Source organism: Podarcis bocagei (genome assembly GCF_964188305.1).
Source record: "Podarcis bocagei genome assembly, chromosome: 15".
In the NCBI taxonomy this organism is placed as follows: Eukaryota; Metazoa; Chordata; class Lepidosauria; order Squamata; family Lacertidae; genus Podarcis; species Podarcis bocagei.
This window is the reverse complement of record NC_138141.1, coordinates 42,461,182-42,479,390: the sequence shown is the minus strand read 5'-3', so window position 1 is coordinate 42,479,390 and position 18,209 is coordinate 42,461,182. Positions and strand designations below refer to the sequence as shown.

The 18,209-nt window shown below is 44.4% G+C and overlaps 1 protein-coding gene across 3 annotated transcripts in view; it reads left to right on the top strand.

Moving 5' to 3' along the window:
* The window catches only part of PRR11 (proline rich 11), a 21,170-nt gene extending 2,961 nt beyond the window's left edge, over positions 1 to 18,209 (top strand). For all 3 annotated transcript variants that reach the window (XM_081172198.1, XM_081172199.1, XM_081172197.1), the window contains exons 2-10: positions 5,385 to 5,598; positions 6,455 to 6,590; positions 8,699 to 8,821; positions 11,984 to 12,205; positions 12,781 to 12,879; positions 14,856 to 14,968; positions 15,077 to 15,136; positions 15,584 to 15,680; positions 17,283 to 18,209. In XM_081172198.1, coding sequence (XP_081028324.1) covers positions 5,489 to 5,598; positions 6,455 to 6,590; positions 8,699 to 8,821; positions 11,984 to 12,205; positions 12,781 to 12,879; positions 14,856 to 14,968; positions 15,077 to 15,136; positions 15,584 to 15,680; positions 17,283 to 17,351 — 1,029 coding nt within the window. In that variant the 5' untranslated portion in view covers positions 5,385 to 5,488 and the 3' untranslated portion in view covers positions 17,352 to 18,209. The remainder of the gene's footprint in view (positions 1 to 5,384; positions 5,599 to 6,454; positions 6,591 to 8,698; positions 8,822 to 11,983; positions 12,206 to 12,780; positions 12,880 to 14,855; positions 14,969 to 15,076; positions 15,137 to 15,583; positions 15,681 to 17,282) is intronic.

Genomic DNA, 18,209 nt, shown 5'->3' with positions numbered 1-18,209 from the left:
TTATATCTTATCCAAACATTAAATAATGCTTTTCTAACAATGTGATTTTTAAAGGCACTGTTAACTTTATCATACCAAAGATATGCATGCCAACCGAAAGCATTATTGAAACCTTCCAGATCCAAGATGTCCGTGTTCTCGAGGAGCATCCATTCTTTCAGCCAGCAAAAAGCTGCTGCCTCATAATACAATTTTAGGTCCGGCAGGGCAAAACCCCCTCTTTCTTTAGCGTCAGTCAATATTTTAAATTTAATTCGGGGCTTTTTGCCCTGCCAGACAAATTTCGAGATGTCTTTGTGCCACCTCTTAAAACATTCCATCTTGTCAAGAATCTGCAAGGTCTGAAACAAAAACAACATTCTAGGCAATACATTCATTTTAATTACTGCAATTCGGCCTAACATTGACAGTTTCAAATTTGACCATATTTCTAGATCTTTTTTAATTTCTGACCAACATTTTTCATAGTTGTCCTTATACAAATTCACATTCTTAGATGTTAAATAAACCCCTAGGTATTTCATCTTCTTGACCACAGTCAAACCTGTTTCCTCTTGAAATTTCTCCTTTTCCATATCTGTTAGATTTTTCCCTAAAACTTTAGTTTTTTGCTTATTCAACTTAAATCCAGCTACTTGGCCAAATTGTTGTATTATTTCTAGGACCTTTTTCGTACTAGTGTTTGGCTCTTGCAAAGTCAATACTAGGTCATCTGCATACGCTCTTAACTTATACTGTTTAGCTCCGACCTGCACACCTTTGACCTGCTGGTCATTTCTTATCATATTCAGCAACACCTCCAGAACTGAAATAAAAAGTAATGGGGAAATTGGGCACCCCTGTCGTGTTCCTTTTTCTATCTTAAGTTCCTCAGTCACGACATTATTTACAATCAGTTTAGCTTTTTGTTCAGAATATATTGCAGCCATACCATTCTCAAAACCCTGGCCTACCCCCATCCCATGAAGATTCTTCCTCATAAAACTCCAAGAAATATTATCAAAGGCTTTCTCCGCATCCACAAAGATCAATACTGCTTTAGTGTTTATATTCACCTCTAGCTTTTCCAAAATGTCTATTACATTCCTTACATTATCTGCTAGGTGTCTCTTAGGGAGAAAGCCTGCTTGGTCTCTATGAATCTTCTCCATCAAGACTCTTTTAAATCTTTTTGCCAAAATGTCTGCAAAAATTTTGTAATCCACATTAAGCAGTGATATTGGGCGGTAGTTCTTAAGTTGGGTCTTTTCAGTCTCTGACTTTGGTATGAGTGAAATATATGCCTCTTTCCACGATTCAGGTGCCCTTTTTCCCTCAAGGATCTCATTACAAACTTCTCTTAGTGGTTGAGTCAGCCATTCCTTCAGCGATTTGTAGTATCTGGAAGTCAGTCCATCTGGTCCCGGAGATTTGCCCAATTGCATATTCTGAATGGCAGTCTCTATCTCTTGTTCTGAGATTCTCTGGTTCAAATCCATCTTACTTTGATGAGAGATGTTTCGTAATCCATATCTTCCAAGGAATTTATCTATATCTTCTTCATTTTGCGGGCCTTGAGTGTAAAGTTTTTTAAAATAACTTAAAAAGCAATTTCTAATTTCATTGGGTTTAGATATGTTCTTTCCATCCACCTCTAGGCTTGTAACTGTATTTAGTTTCTGCCTTTTCTTCAGTTGCCATGCCAAAAGTTTACCACATTTATTTGCTGATTCAAAAGTCTTTTGCTTCATTTGCTTTATCTTCCATTCAATCTCTTGGTTCATCAATTCCATATATTGTGTTTGATATAACTTGATCTCTCTTAAAATATCCTGAGACTTTGGTTTTGTTCTTAATTTCCTCTCTCCTTCCTTTATCATTTCCAAAATCTTCTCTTTTTTTCTCAGTTTGTTTTTTCCTCTTTATTGAATTTTGTTGAATCAAAAATCCTCTCATAACCGCTTTACTTGCGTCCCAAATCACTCTTTTCTCCACGTCGGTCCTCAAATTTATTTCAAAATAGTCTTTTAGGGTCTTTTGGGCCTTCGTGAGAATCTCCTTATCTCGAAAGAGGGTGTCATTCATTCTCCATCTAAATTGACCAGTTATTGTGAGTTTCATCTCCATCTTCACGGCGTTATGGTCGGAGCAAGTTTTTGGGCAGATTTCCACTTTCTTAATCTTTGGAGCCAGTCCACTAGTAACCCAGATTTGGTCAATTCTGGTCCAGGTCATCATTGCTTGGGAGAAAAAGGTTCCCTCTCTCTCCAGAGGGTTCCTTGTTCTCCAAATGTCTATCAGGTCCATGTTTTCTGTCATTTCGAAAAAAGTCTTAGGGAGTCTCCCTTCTTTAGTGACTGTTAGTCTTTGTGCCTTGTCCATATTAGTGGAGACCACGCCATTCATGTCTCCCATGATTATCATATTGTAATCCAGATAGTCCGTCAAAGTTTCATGAAGTCTCTTAAAGAAGTCAGATTTGCCTTCATTTGGTGCATAAATTCCAACAACTAGAAATTTTTCTCCTTGTACTTGTATCTCCACAGCCAGATATCTCCCTTGTTCATCTTTGAATATCATTTTTGGAGCCCATTTCTCCTTCACATATATTACCACTCCTCTCTTCTTAACTTTGTCTGATGAAATAAATTCTTGTCCTAGCCTTTTATTTGTGAGTAATCTCCTGTGGGCTCTGGTTATGTGAGTTTCTTGTAAACATATCAAATCCAGTTGTTCTCTATTCAAAATATGAAATACTTGTCTTCTCTTCAAAGGCCCATTCAGTCCATTACAATTCCAACTAAGGAATTGCAAAGCCATCTTGTTATTTTCTTAAGGCTCCTCCAACAGCTCCAAGTTGTTGCTCTTCTTCTGATGGTGGTGGTTTTTGTCCAAACGAGAGATTCAGGATATCCAGTGCTCTCCTCTGTTCTGCAAGTACGTCCACAGTCCCCTTCTGTAGGTCCTCCTGGTATCTTGCCAAAAATTTGTCTTTATCTTGAATTGTCTTTATTTTCACTTTCTTTGCCTTGTAGTCGAATGACAGTCCTTGTGGGAACTCCCACCTGAAACGGATAGAATTTTTCTTTAGCAAAAGAACCAAGTCCTTGTAGAAGTTTCTTAAATCCAAAATATATTTTGGGATGTCTTTAAAGATCTGTACAGCTGAATTTCCAATTTGCAAGGCCTTTTCAAAGTGTAGTCCTAATATTTTATCTCTTTCCTCCTTGGATCTGAGTGTAATCAAGCAGTCTCTCGGTGTCTTTCTATCTTGCTTTTTACCCAGTCTAAAGGCAGTCGTAATTTTAAATTCGTCTTCCTCAAGGTCCCAGCAATCCGCAAACTCCCGTGTCAAATATTCCACAAGGTTGTCTCTTTCATTCTCCGGAATCAGTCTTAATTTTAAATTTCTCTCTTTCCTCTGTAACTCCCACAAGGCCAAAGTTGCATCATGCTCATAGACCTTCTTGGCAAGTGGCTCTAATTTCTCCTGTGTCTCTCCGGCAGTGGCTTTTGCCTCTTCGGCAATTTGGCGCGTGGTGGCGTTTTCCTCCACCAATTTGTTTATAGATTCTGTATTCTGGTTTAATCTTGCTGATATTTCTGTTAATTTTTGTGTGTTCTCTGAAGTCTGTTTTGTCAAAGACTCCAGAGTTTGGTTTATCTTGAGCAAGGCCTCTGTCACAGCTTCCATAGAGACGGCTGCTCCTTTGTCTTGTCCTGTTGTTCCTGCTGATCCGGCTGTTGCGCCTGAAATTGAGCCTCTTTTCTTTGCCTGTTGCAGCTGCAGCTGTTGTTGTTGTTGTTGTTGCTTGATCTTGGCTCTTGTAACTATCTCTTCTTGTGGGCCACTCATGTCAAGGTCAATTCCCACGGGATTATTCTCCCTTGGAAAATTCCACTGTCTTAGGCCGTACCAAGTTTTACTTTATCCTCTAGAGGGAGCAAATCAAAATGGCCATAGAACGGGATTTCCAAATACAAAAACAAAGGAGACAGTCCAAGATGTAAAAAAGAAGGAGATTAACACAGTCAAAGTCAATGTTGCTAAAGACTTATAACTTCAAATTGCCACAGTTGCCCAGTTTATATTGTTTCTTCTTATGATATACAGTGATCAGGCACTGTGGAAACTTTGTATCAAAGTATCACTTCACAGGAAAAAGTCAGTTCAGTGTACTAAAAAGGCAGACCGTTTCATGCTTTCAAATAGGTGAGATAGCAGAGGTTTTTTTCCTCCAAATAGATCATGCAGTTGTTGGTCAGATTCACCTCCCCTCTGCCCTGCTTGCTAGAGGGGAGATCAAAGGTCTAAATATCCGGTTTATATGATCAAAGAGCAGGTTTAAACGGATGCAAGTTTAGAGTTCCGTTGCTTTCACTTTCATGCAGTCGGGGGGAGGCAGACTTCCTTTGCTTAAATCTCCCCGTTTTTAGCCCAATTTCTAAAATTTTAAAGGGTCCCGATTATTTTCCAGCTCTTACTCACGGGAATTCAGTCCAAATTTTCTTTTCAGGAAGGAATCGGCGCTCTCCGCTTATGGCGACGCGGCTTCACTTCGCAGGCTGGGTAGCGACTCTCAGCACCGCGCTCTCTCCCGATGTCGATCCGTAGCCTTTAAAAAGGCTCTTTCACGGTACCGGGGGGGCGCGAAGGTGCCCACCGAGTCTCCTTGTTCTCAGGCTTCAGCGCCTGGGATTTTAGGGGTCCCCCGCTCGCCGTAGCGGGTAAGACCCGAACTTGCGAAGCAGTCCTTCTCCGGAGCTCGGAGGTAGGACCGCCATTAAGCGCTGGCACCGACCGGAAGTCCCCGATCAGCCTTCTTTATGGTCCAGCTCTCACTTCCATACATCAGTACTGGGAAAACCAGAGCTTTAACTATACGGGCCTTTGTTGGCAAGGTGATGTCTCTGCTTTTTAAGATGCTGTCTAGGTTTATCATCACTTTTCTTTCTTTCTGCTTGTTTACTGTGCTTAATTTATATGTTGCCTTTCTGCAATATGCCCAAGACAGTTTACAGATTTAAGATGCTCACTCAGATGAAATACAACGTAAAGTTAGCCCTGTGGGTGTGGAGAGGATAGATCAACTGGAGCAGGATATGATTTTGGCCGCCTTGCCTGCTTGGCTTGCTTCATATTTTCTACAGGGTGTGTAAAATGAACGTAGATATTACAAAAGATCAGTACGCATCCAGTGATCTTATTCCAAAGGAAATCCAAATCTGTTTCAGTGTGCAGAATCCCTGAAAACTCAACACTCGGACAATGGCAATATTTACATCTGTGGTGGGTGGGTGTTGTTTGTATGGGTGCTTCTTGGGCATGATGTTCCAGCTGGCAACACCTACATTTTTAAAATCTACGCTTGGTCTTTCTAAAAAAGCTGTCTTTTTTTTTTAAGGGTATGGCAGGATTCCTGTTACTCATTTGTCCCCTTCAAACAAAGCTTCAGATCAAGGACATCTAACAGGGATATGATTTAGCCTGAAGTCTAAGTTAGAGAAAATGGGCAAGGACAGTCAACGGCGTCGAAAACTGAGAGCCAGAGCAAAACGTTTGGCAAACAGGAAGGAAGTTATCATTCAGCCTCAGTGTTCAAGTTCTCTCCCTCCAAAGTAAGCACCTCTGATCTTTTAATTTTTCTGTTCAGTGTTCTTTCTATGACTAGCCATCACAGTTGCCTTGTTTTCAAACCATTGAAAGTGACCAAGACCATTTATGTAGCAAGAAAGTAATAAAATGCATATAAAATTGTTGCGAAAGTTGGGTGCTTTCCCCTCTCTCTGCCAAGTGGTGGCAAGAGCTCATGGGGTTCCAGGAACTCACCTAGGGTATGTGTAGACTGTAATAGCTTTAAGAAATATGGTTTATTCACCTATTCACACCTTCAGTCTGCATGGAGGGAGTCCAGATCTTACAGCATAGCCATTTCAAGAGGGGCTTGTACCCCACAGCAGTGCAGCCCTGGAGTCAAAGGCATCTCTCCCTGTCAGCCCTGCAGCCATCCTGCCCAAGATGGATCCCAGTCCGTCTTCCATCATCTTCTTTTCCTCAGCAACCCTTGCTCAAGACTTTTTTTCCTGTCACCTCACACCCAGTTACCCTGGCAACCTACCAAACCCCCCATCTCTGTTCACACCTCAGGGCAAGAGGGGAGGACAGTTATCTTGCATTGCCAATGGCCCTATATTGTTTCTTGGCCAGGTCATTTTGCATAGGCTTGCACAGGAATTCATCTGCAGCTTGTATTTCCCCTTCATATCCCAAATAATTAAAATCCTACCATTTATTAATTTCTAATTAATTTCCCCCGCTCTCAAATCTATAACAATATAATTGTAATGCTCATGCACTGCTTGTTCTAGTAATGGGAGCCTATGGGAATGAGGAGGTTTTCTGTGCCAAAGACAATAGGAACCATCCATGAAGGTCACCTTTTTAAGATTTTGATTTGGTGTTTGTCTTTGGTAGGCTTCCGGTTTCACCCTGCAGCTGGAGCAAACCTCTTTACTCATGGCCCTTGACATTTCTGAGCATTGCAGTAGTGAAGGCTTTACAGACCGCAGGGTTGTGTCTGTACTGGTGGTGCCAGAAAAGTGTTGGACGGGTAAGTTTTTGTTCATGTGATCTTTTTATTTAGAATACTGAAAACTGTAGCGGCACCAGCTTTGTCTGTTTGAGCTGGAGGGCATATGTGGAATTAAAAGAGTGCATGATGAGTGACCGTAACGAAATGGAGGTGTAGCCTGACATAGAATGGCTGCCAAATCTAAAAGAACAGAAAAAGTGACAAAGGCAAGAAATTGTGCCAGGATGCCCCACCTATCAATGTGGGGGACTTTACCCCCCCATTGCACTGGCTCGCAAAGAGACATTCTTTGAACCCCTACTCAGTGCAGAATGGAAGAGAGCGAGAGTGTCTAATCTTGGCACCCAGTTTAATGTGGATGTTTTGGGAGGAGGGTGTTCAGCCTAGGAGGGGCTGAGCCACTCCATGCTCGCTGGTGGATCCCAGGCTTCACATGAGTAAAAGTACTGGGTTCAATCTCTGACGCCACCAGCTCAAGGGATCCTGAAAAGCAGCACTAGAAAGGATGACTCCTCATTGCCATTCAGAATCTACAGTAACAAACTTAGACCAGTGTTTCCCAACCGGTGTTCCACGGCACACTAGTGTGCCGCGAGACGTTGCCTGGTGTGCCGTGGGAGGGAGGCGGGCGAGTCGGGCGGCGAGAGGCGGGGCGGCGGCGGCGAGGAGAGGCCGCCCAGCGCGGGGCTCTCGCTGTCTGCCTGCCTGGCTGCCTGCGTGGCGCTGACGTCACGGGGCTGTAACGTGCCCCACATAGGCACACGCGGGGCGGCGAGCGAGCTCCCTCCCACATCCCATCGCCGCTCGCTTCGGCCGGCCTACTGGGCTGTCGCAGGCGGAAGGCCTGCGCATGCGCGAGGTTTTCGCGCCTTCGGGATTCCCTTCACGCCTTCCTCCTCCCGGGTCCTTGAGAGCGCGGGAAGCGGCAGCGCGAGACCGGCGTTGAGCCTGGTAGGTATTGCGCTTGCCAAGGCAGTCATTTGGGAAATGAAAACTTGCAAAGCAAGCAACCAGTTCAATCTGAAGTACGTGTATGCTTAATATCCTGTATCTGAAACCTGTTCTGCCCCCTCCCCCACACTTGGTGCCATTTTCATCTACACATGCAGCAGAGTAAGTTGACCCAGAATAGTACCAATTCAGATGGCAGATGGGAGAATGACAGTGCTGAATGCTTTCCCATGTAGAACAGTCCCTGAAAATAAAAACCTAGCATATTTGGAAGAGGGATGCTAGCCTAACCATTACCTTCTATGCTGTTACTATTTTTTTTTTTTTTTTTTTTTACATAAGTAAAAAGTGACCTTTCCCCATCTGGCATGGTGGTGTGCCTCGAGATTTTTTTCATGAAACAAGTGTGCCTTTGCCCAAAAAAGGTTGGGAAACACTGACTTAGACACAGGGACTGCAGCTTAGTGGGAGAGCATCGGTTTGCAAACAACGACACTTCCAGCAAGGACTGGGGTAAGACTGCTGTTGGCAGGACATCAGGTGTGGGGCTGTTGGACCAGGCAAACATCTTGATCGATCAAGGAGGTGTCTTCTTAAGTTGTCTGGGGCGGGCTCTGAGGTTTCCTTCACCTGTCACCCTTTCTTTCCTGGGATCCTGATCCAGCATGATGGTTGATTGTAGCAAGAATTTTAGACTCCCTTTTTCTCTTTGGAAATGGCTTTTCATTTCAAGCAACCACTAGGACGTTGGCAGTCAAAGGCCCACTTCCTGCTTTTGAGGCCCGCCCCCAGCCAAAATGAAAAAATAACGACCCACCGTTGGAACGGATATATATTTATTCATATTTATGAACATTCTAAGCTCTGTATAGGTTAAGAAAAACGATGTCTCATCAAATCATGTCTCTTACCTGCCCAAATCTGCAGCACTAAGCTGAGAGTCGCATTTGAGTCGGGTGCACATCGAAACAAATTGCCCCCAAAAGTTAAATGTGAAAAAACTAAATCTGAGCCCCTTTTGAATGTGGGACCAAGGAAAGTGGCCCTCTTGTGTCCTCTCCCCCCACTGCATTGGTCCGGGGTGTTGGCTTTTTTTCTGCTGCCAAGTGTGCATATACATTGGGCTTATGCCTAGCTCTGTAGAAAATCAGTCTCTCTTGCTTCTTTTCTCCCAGTTCTTTCAAGTCGTCAAAAAAATTGTGTCTCCATCAAACACGCGTCTGCAGGAGTTGGCTGCGCTCCGGGAACGGTTAGAAAAGCTGGAAACTGAATTTGCCAGCCTACAGTTGCTGGTCAAGGTAAGTCGTACTTTTAACAAAGTTTGTAGCAATCCAATCTGTCACCTCCGGCCAGCTTCTGGTATATTGTAATGAACTGATTTGCTTCCTGACATTCCTACTTTGGAAACAGGATCCTTGAAGCCCAAACCATTGGCAAGACTTTTACCTGCGTGGAGGCGTGGCAACTTTGTCTTAAATGTTATTTATTTGCCGCAGGCAAATAGCTGTGGACGAGTCCAATTTGTTGTGGTTTGTAAAATATAGATAATAATTACTTTAACATTAATCTATGTACTGCTTAGGGACGCGGGTGGCGCTGTGGGTAAAAGCCTCAGCGCCTAGGACTTGCCGATTGAAAGGTCGGTGGTTCGAAACACCGCAGTGGGGTGCGCTTCCGTCGCTCGGTCCCAGCGCCTGCCAACCTAGCAGTTTGAAAGCACCCCCGCGTGCAAGTAGATAAATAGGGACCGCTTACTAGCGGGAAGGTAAACGGCGTTCCATGTGCTGTGCTGGCTCACCAGATGCAGCTTGCCACATGACCCGGAAGTGTCTTCGGACGGCGCCAGCTCCCGGCCTCTAGAGTGAGATGAGCGCACAACCCTAGAGTCTGTCAAGACTGGCCCGTACGGGCAGGGGTACCATTACCCTTTATGTACTGCTTAATTCCATAATAGGCTTCCAAGTATCTTATGGGTATAAAAACCAGCTATTTCAGTTATTTATATATACTGCTTAATATTCAGACGTGTTATACAGGCATTAAAATATACCGTATTTTTCGCTCTATAACACGCAGATTTTTTCTCCTAAAAAGGAAGGGGAAATGTCTGTGCGTGTTATGGAGCGAATGTGTGGAAAAATAAGGCAAAAATCAAACCGCGCTTCAGGGAGAAGGGAGCTCCGTGATACAGGAAGTGGCAGCTTTCCTGCATTCTGCCTCAGGGTCTTACTGCCCGCCCTCTCTGTTTCCTTGCTGTGTTTGCTCAAACGGAACAAAGAGCAGGGAAAGCCCCTCCCCTCCAGGCAAGTAGAGAGGGAAAGCAGAGCGTCCGAACAAAGAGCAGGGAAAGCCCCTCCCCTCCAGGCAAGTAGAGAGGGAAAGCAGAGCGTCCAAACAAAGAGCAGGGAAAGCCCCTCCCCTCCAGGCAAGTAGAGAGGGAAAGCAGAGCGTCCGAACAAAGAGCAGGGAAAGCCCCTCCCCTCCAGGCAAGTAGAGAGGGAAAGCAGAGCGTCCGAACAAAGAGCAGGGAAAGCCCCTCCCCTCCAGGCAAGTAGAGAGGGAAAGCAGAGCGTCCGTCCTTCTATCCTGTCCCTGCTCCGGAGGAACAATGTTTGTGAAGGGAAGAGAGATTACAGGTTCGGCTTAAAATTCTGATTTGACTTCCTGCTTTTTGTTTTTGGAGACACACAGCATTCAAATATGCTTTCTTCCATTTAAAGAGGGAGAGAGAGAGAGAGAGAGCACACGCTGGCTGGCTTGTGTGGGTGGATGGGGGGAAACTTTTGCCTTCCTTTCCTCACGTTATAGCCCTCTCCTGCATTCTTAGCCTTCTGTGTTTTTCCTTCCCTCCCCACTTAAAATGTGGTTACAAAGCATGGATCCACATGGATCCTCAGGATCTTTGCATTGGGTCACCCCAAATTCACCATCAGAGCACACAGCATGCCCATGGCTACAGCCTGCCCCCCCCCAAAAAAAATCACGCACCCACTGTTGCCTGGGGCTGCAATGGTGCAAAAACGTGGTTACAAAGCATGGATCCACATGGATCCTCAGGATCTTTGCATTGGGTCAGCCAAAATTCACCATCAGATCACATGTCTGTGGCCACAGCATGAAGCACAAAAATGATACGTCCACTGTTTCATTCAGAATATTTTTTCCCTTGTTTTCCTCCTCTAAAAACGATGTGCGTGTTATGGTCAGGTGCGTGTTATAGAGCGAAAAATACGGTAAGTATCCGAAATTCTGTTGTGTGATAGAAACCGCTTTAAGATTATCTGGGGGTTTTTTCCACAATCATGCGGCATAGACGTTTTATGAAATAAATAAGAGGAAACGTATGTTGTAACTGGGAGTTTGGGGTGTGTGTTGGGTGTGTGCATGTTAATGTGGTTTAGTAAACTTTCAAAATGAAAAGTTGGTGCATAAGAGCTTGCATCCCATAACTGAGTTGACAACCTGGCCGCTCTGGTGCCTTACTGCCAGATTAACATTTCCTGCTAGAAAAATGCAACCTGTGTAGTACGATTCATGCAACACGTTGGCGACTAATATGCAAACAATAATTGCCAAAATAATTATACATTCTTTATCAATCTTCTGAGCAAAATACAAAACCTTGTGTAAAGCCACAGAGACTTATGAACTACCCAACTTAAGATGAACTTATTGTTAAGTTGTGGGTGAACATATCAGACGACACAGTGATTCTTCAGACAGCTCTTGTTTATTCACAGGCCAGAACTGAACTGAACTGAAGGGTTCAGCCAGCCTGCTTATATAGAGCTCCCCTACAATGTAACAGTATCAACTTTCTGTAACTATCCAATCACTGAACGTCACTTTCAATTCCTTATTTGCATATGTGGACCTGAGTGAAAACTATCTACAGTATCCCCCTGCTGGCCCAGGGCGAGAACTTCAGTACATAACACTTATAATGTCTGGTTTCAAAGCCAGGGCGAAACAGGTGCAAAACACCGGCACTCTGTCTACAACTTCACTAACATCCATCTACAATTTCACTAGCATCTCTCAGTATTGTGAACAACACCGAACTTACCCGTTGCTGGTATCTTCATGAACTCACCTAAGTTAAAGAAAACAAAAGACTGAGTTAAACATTTGAAAAATCCATTGAAGTTCATCTTAAGCTGGGTAGTTCATAAATCTCTGTGGCTTTACACAAGGTTTTGGATTAACATTTCCAGCTGATGAGACTTCAGTTTTCGCCTCTATGTGCTTCCCCCCCCTTTTTCTGTTTTATTAAATTTGCTTAGTAACATAACATTATTATATATATTCTATAAAACAAAGAATACAGAACAAAATTCATTCATACTACAATGCCTAACTACATAACATTAATATATATGGTTTCTCTTCAGATCGTATAAATCTTTCGCCTCTATGTGCTGAATTGAATCCCCCTCGCTGATTTCTCCCTCTTTCAACAGAATGGAACTGTTGTGCCTTTCTCGGAAAAGCCGCCTTGCCAGATGCAGTTGGAGAAACCGGAGCCAGCTTTTCCCGCGCATGCGCAGCTGGGCCTTCCAGAATCTTTGCCTCCACAGCCCTTGGCTCCTCCCCCTCCTCCCCCTCCCCCACCCCCTCCCCCTCCGCCCCAGCCTCTACCTGCACCTCTCCGTCTCAGAAGAGCTGGTGGCAGTAAGACGCCGGTAATGTGTATGGCAGTGAGAGTTCCTCTTAACTCTTCCAATTGGGGTCTTGTCCGTTTCAGTTTCTTGCCTGCTAGTAGCATATGGGTTGGTGGGAGCAATCCAGGGATGGGAAACCCATTTTCAGCCTGGGGGCCGCATTCCTCCCTGGGCAGCCTCCCAGGGGCCGCTTGCCAATGGTAGGCAGAGCTAGAGGTGAGCAAAGGTAAATGCTTCCAAGCTTATTCAGACAATTACGAACATACGTCAATCACAATACAGTAGTTAGCTGATCTCCGATTCTCAGTTTTTACATCTTTTTTTATTATTGTATGTACGATTGCTGTAGATAGCTTGGTTTGTTTTTTTAATGAATATTGCCGTACAGATATCTAACTATGTATTTTATTTTTATGTAGCATTTCACTGCTTCTCACCCTGAGCCCCTTTAGACAGAAGAGTGGGGTAGAAATTTAATTCCTGTAGGATTTCAGGAGGAGCTGAAGGATGTTGAGTCAGAGACTTTGTTGGTCAGTGTCGTTGAGAGAGCTGTGGATTCTGAACCTCTTTTCTGTCCACTTCCTTCTTGGATCCAGGCAGCCTCATTAAAAAAAGACGAACCCATGCAGATAACACTCCAGGACCTCCTAAATGTGAAACTAAAGAAGGCCCAAAGCGGCATGGGGATAGACAAGGTAAATTCGGAAAGGCATATTAAATGTGCTTCACATTTTGTGTTAAATGCTCTGAGCTGAGCTGTTTGGGCCCTGCTGTCTGGTGATCGGCCACTGTATCAGATCGGTATTGCGAAGGACTCCTAGGCTACGGTAACCTGGACAGGTGTGGTGTTGTGATGGTGTCAGTAACAAACAAACAAAAATATCTGCAGAAAATGGTCCACTTGCAAACACTGATTAATAGCATAATGAATGGGACCCGGGTGAAATTGGGCCAAGCGAAAGGGAATACAATATTGGCCAAAACTAAATAAATCAGTGTCCAGGTTGATTCATACGGGGGAAAGTGGTCCTTGGTGTATTGGGGAACTGAGCTGCATAAGGCTTTATAGGTCAAAACCAGCCATTTGATTAGTAACAAAGGGAATTCTTTGAGCTCAAAAGGAAGGTTTATTGTATGGTTGTTTTATGAATCTGAGCGTTTGAATCAGGTTTTTGTAGTGAGCTAGGCATTTGTGTAGTTTCTTTTTCCGAATTCAATTTTTATTGATTTTCATTGATTTTCTATTACAAAATAAGTTTCAAAAGCATTTGCAGAACATCTTTAAACAAAATTTTTAAAAATTCGAAGATCCAGTTTATCATGGGAGAGTGTAATAAAAACAATATGATAGTGGGTTAGACCAGACAAATAGATTTGATTTTAAGCAATAACTTAATTATGTTTGTGCACTTTTGAGTCATTTCTATGAGTTATGAAAGCTATCTTTGTAGTTACATAAAACCATTTTGATTATATGATTTGTAAAAATACATACATCTTTAACAAGATTTCTTCTTTGGCTGTAACCAAAAATGCAGCAACTTGTATGACTCTTTATGTTACTTAAGTTAAAACAAAAATAAAGCTTTGAAAATACAGAAACACACAAAACACCACTTTCAATTGAACCCAAAAGCTAATTGGTAGCTGATGCAATTGGGCCGTGGCTGGCATTTCAGCCTCAGACTGCCTTGCCCTGTCAGGCCCCTGAATTTGGCCTCAACTGCAGTTTCTAGACAATCTTCAAAGGCAGCTCCACGTATAATACATTGCAGTAATCTAACCTAGAGGTTACCATAGCATGAAGAACAAAGGTTTGGCTATCCCTCTCCAGGTAGGGGAATAAATTAAAGTCATACCTCGGGTTGAATGTGCTTCGGGATGAGCACGTTCGAGTTGCGCTCCATGGCAACCCGGAAGTAACGGAGTGCATTACTTCCGGGTTTTGCTGCTTGTGCATGCACAGACGCTCAAAATGATGTCACGCGCATGTGCAGAAGCGCCGAAATGTGACCCGCAGACGCACGGACACGGGTTACGTTTGCTTCTAGATGCAAACGGGGCTCCGGAACGGATCCCGTTTGCATCTAGAGGTACCACCGTATTTTGAATGGCAAGTAAGAAATAAAATAACATCCCCAGACTTCAACAAGCAGTTAATTTCCTACTTTCCTGAAGTCACCAGCAGTTTAAGCTATTTAAGGTTATGTCCGAACTTCAAGGGAATGGGGGTTGGGTAGAGATGTTGGTAGGGTTTATTTAGAGTAGGGGTCACCAACCTAAGGCCCATGGGTCAGAAGCAGCCTGCGGAGGTTTTTTGACCGGCCCACAAGCTGCCCCCGAACCGAGCCACCTGCTTGCTCACTGCGCTAAACCGCCACAGCATGACACAGGAACTTGCTTTCATGGCGCTGGAAATCACATCTGCGCAGACGCCGGAAATTGCAGGCAGGCACGATCCAGCCCACGGATGGATCTCCGTGGGACCGATCCAGCCCAGGCAAGATAAACCTTGCCGACCCCTGATTTAGAGGATAAAAACAAGAATAATGGAGAAGGGAAAGGGCCCAAGAAAAACTTTGTGCCCCCCTGATAAAATTCATCACAAAGGCACTGTGTTGAAGCTTCTTTCAGAAGGTATGGTGCAGTAACGAGTCTTTCTTTACTTCAGAGGAGATCGCCGTTTGAGAGGCGCAAGGCATTAATCACCCTCTCCGACTTGCAAAGCATCAATCTAAAATCCAAAGCCCCAGGACCACTAGCTCGGGTTACCAGTCACTTGATGTAAGGCACCTCTGACCTTTCTGCAAATTTTATGTGCAGCGTTAACGTTGGTCCACTTAGGAAATCTGTATTTTAATTTTCCTGTTTGCTCTTCTTTTCCCCCTCCAGCACTCCTAGCAGAAGCAGCTTAGATTTCCGGAAACACTTGAGAAAAGTCGCTATTGAGAGGTAACCATCTATATAGGGAAGTGGGGGTCATTCTCCCCCTTTTTTCTTTTCTTTTAGCTCACCATATGATCCTGCCCAGACCCCAAGGTCATCATTTGAGGACGTTCCGGGGTGAGGACAATGAGAGAACAGGGCCTTCTCTGTGGTAGCTCCCATTTTGTAGCATGGTCTCCCCAGGGAGACCCACTTGTTGCCAACCTTGCCATCACATCAGCACCAGGCAAAGGCATTATTTCTTTCCTCAGGCATTTGGGCAGTATCCAATAAATGGAGGCTTTCCCTCTGTGTCTTTGACATATTTTTATGAAAGCATTTTATTATTCCTGTAAGTTGCTTTAGGATATGTCGCTCTGAGAAGCGAAACATGAATCCAGTTAACAGAAACACAAGTTTATGGCTCCCAGCATAGACCGTGTGCCCTCTTTATTTTTCCTTCCGCTGCCCCAGGAGCCCAGGTGGAACCCCGTTAAGCAACAAAGAGAACATGGAGACTGGCACAGGACTGACACCCATCATGACCCAGGCTCTGCGGCGCAAGTTTCAGGCAAGACTCCCTAGGGATCTCTGTTGGGTTGGCAAAGCAAGTGTTGAAAGGGAGCTTCGAACGCACAGTCCCATCTTCCCAAGTCAGGGGTGGGGAACCTCGTCCCCACAAGGACCACATTTCCCTTGCAGGGGAAACCTTCCGCAGGCCATGTGCCGGGATGGGGGGGGGGGCTAGGGGCAAAATTGGGAGGAGCAATGGAGGTGTGACTTGTACTTTTGCACACTAGTCTACATTCCAACTGCAAAAGACAGAGGCTTTTTGCACATCTGTATATGTGTGTGTATGCTTGTGTGTGTGTATGCACACACACACACAGGCAACCCCCCATTTGGACAGGGGTTATGTTCCGATGCACCCAATGTTTAATAATAATAATAATAATAATAATAATAATAATAATATAATTAATAATAATTAATAATAATTAATTTATTTATTATTATTATTTATACCCCACCCATCTGGCTAGGTTTCCCCAGCCACTCTGGGCAGCTTCCAATCAAACACTAAAATACAATAACCTATTAAACATTAAAAGCTTCCCTAAACAGGGCTGCCTTCAGATGTCTTCTAAAAGTTTGGTAGTTATTTTTCTCTTTGACATCTGATGGGAGGGCATTCCACAGGGCGGGTGCCACTACCAAGAAGGCCCTCAGCCTGGTTCCCTGTAACTTGGCTTCTCACAGCGAGGGAACCACCAGAAGGCCCTCGGCGCTGGACCTCAGTGTCCGGACAGAACGATGAAGGTGGAGGCGCTGCTTCAGGTATACTGGACCGAGGCCGTTTAGGTGAATACCGTATTTTTTGCTGCATAAGACGCTCTTTTTTCCTCCTAAAAAGTAAGGGGAATTGTGTGTGCGTCTTATGGAGCGAATGCAGACTGCGCAGCTATTGCTGAAGCCAGCAGAGCAAGAGCGAGCGCCTCTTGTTCTGCTGGCTTCCCAGCGAAGCGGGAGGAGGAATGGAAGGGAGCCCTTACACGGGAGCCCTTGCTCCGCTGGGTTCAGCGATAGCTGCGTAGCTTCCTCTGGCTTTTCAGGGAGGTGGGAGAAGGGACGGAGGGCAGCCCGTCAGTCCCTTCTCCCACCTCCCGGAAAAGCCAGCAAGAGCCGCTCTATCTTTAAAGAGCCACGCCGAGCGAGCGTGTCTTGCTGGCTTTTCTTGTTTTCCTCCTCTAAAAACTAGGTGCGTCTTATGGTCGGGTGCATCTTATAGAGCGAAAAATACGGTATTTGAAACGGCATTGAAAAAGCCTACAAGCAGTGTTTCCCCCACCCCACCCCTTCCCGTTCCGCTCCTTTTTGTGACGTTTTCGGGTCACTTCTGGGTTCGGCGTAATGTACGTTCACATTTTGAGTGCGTGTAAATGCGGGGTTGCCTGTGCACACCCCTCCCCATCCTCCCCCAGCCCAAGCAAGAGGTGTTGCTACAATTAACATGCATTCTGCATCTGTACAAAAGAACTTGAGGGAGGGGGTGAGGTGAGGAGTCTAGCCTGAGGAGAGGAAGAGGCTTTAGGAAGTGTGGGCAGAACGGCGCAAAAACTGAAGTTGCAGCCAGGAGGAAAAGTTGAAACCTCTCTCTCTCTTTTCTTGACAGTTGGCTCACCCAAAGAGCCCCTCTCCATCCCTGTTGCCGAAAGGAAGCAGCTTTGAGGAGCAAAGTTAGCAGTGCATCTCCTGCCTACCTACAGTTCCCCATGCTGGTTTTCTGGACTCTGCTGATGGGCACTACTAATGTGGAAGGAATTTATTTTTCAATAAAATACACGGGGAGCAGGGAGGGGAAAAGAAAGGATGATCTTCATCGTCCTTTAGAACAGAACTCACCATCCCCAGGTGAAACACACAATGGAGAGACAGTATAAGTATTTTTTCCCCAGCCTACATGCTGATTTTTATTCCTTTATGGATAGGGAAGCTGTGGCCCTCTGGATTTGTTGAATTACAATTCCCAGCAGCATCCAGAGAGCATCCCTCCTTCCTTGACACCATATTGGCAAATAAGAGGTTATCACTATAAAACACCTTTAGGATATAAAATACCTGCATGGGGAATTGGGCATTCCTAACCTTGTTTTATTTGTAACTTACTTGAAATGTTTATATATATATATTTAAAGTATTTACTATTTTTAAAAAAGATTCGGGGACAGTAACATTTAAAAAAACTCCCAAGTTCTTAAAATTCAGAAGGGTGGCAGTCAATCTTGGAAATTTCATCTAAAGTGGATGTGTACACATGAATTTGTGTATGTTTTCTCCATAATGAAGAATACCTTTTTACCTTCTCTTAGAGGGGGAAGTATATGTTTTCCTCAATAAGGGAAAATGCCCCTTTCTCTGAGGGGGAAAAGTGAATTGCAGAGGAGGTCTAACATGCCTTTCTACCGGAAGAGGCTGAATGTTCAGCAAACCTCAAATGAGGTTTTTGCTTCTGGTTTGAGATCCTGATGCATGTTGAGTCGTTCCTGACACCCTCTTGGTCTGCTGAGAGACAATGAGGTTCTGCCATGGCGGAAGAGGT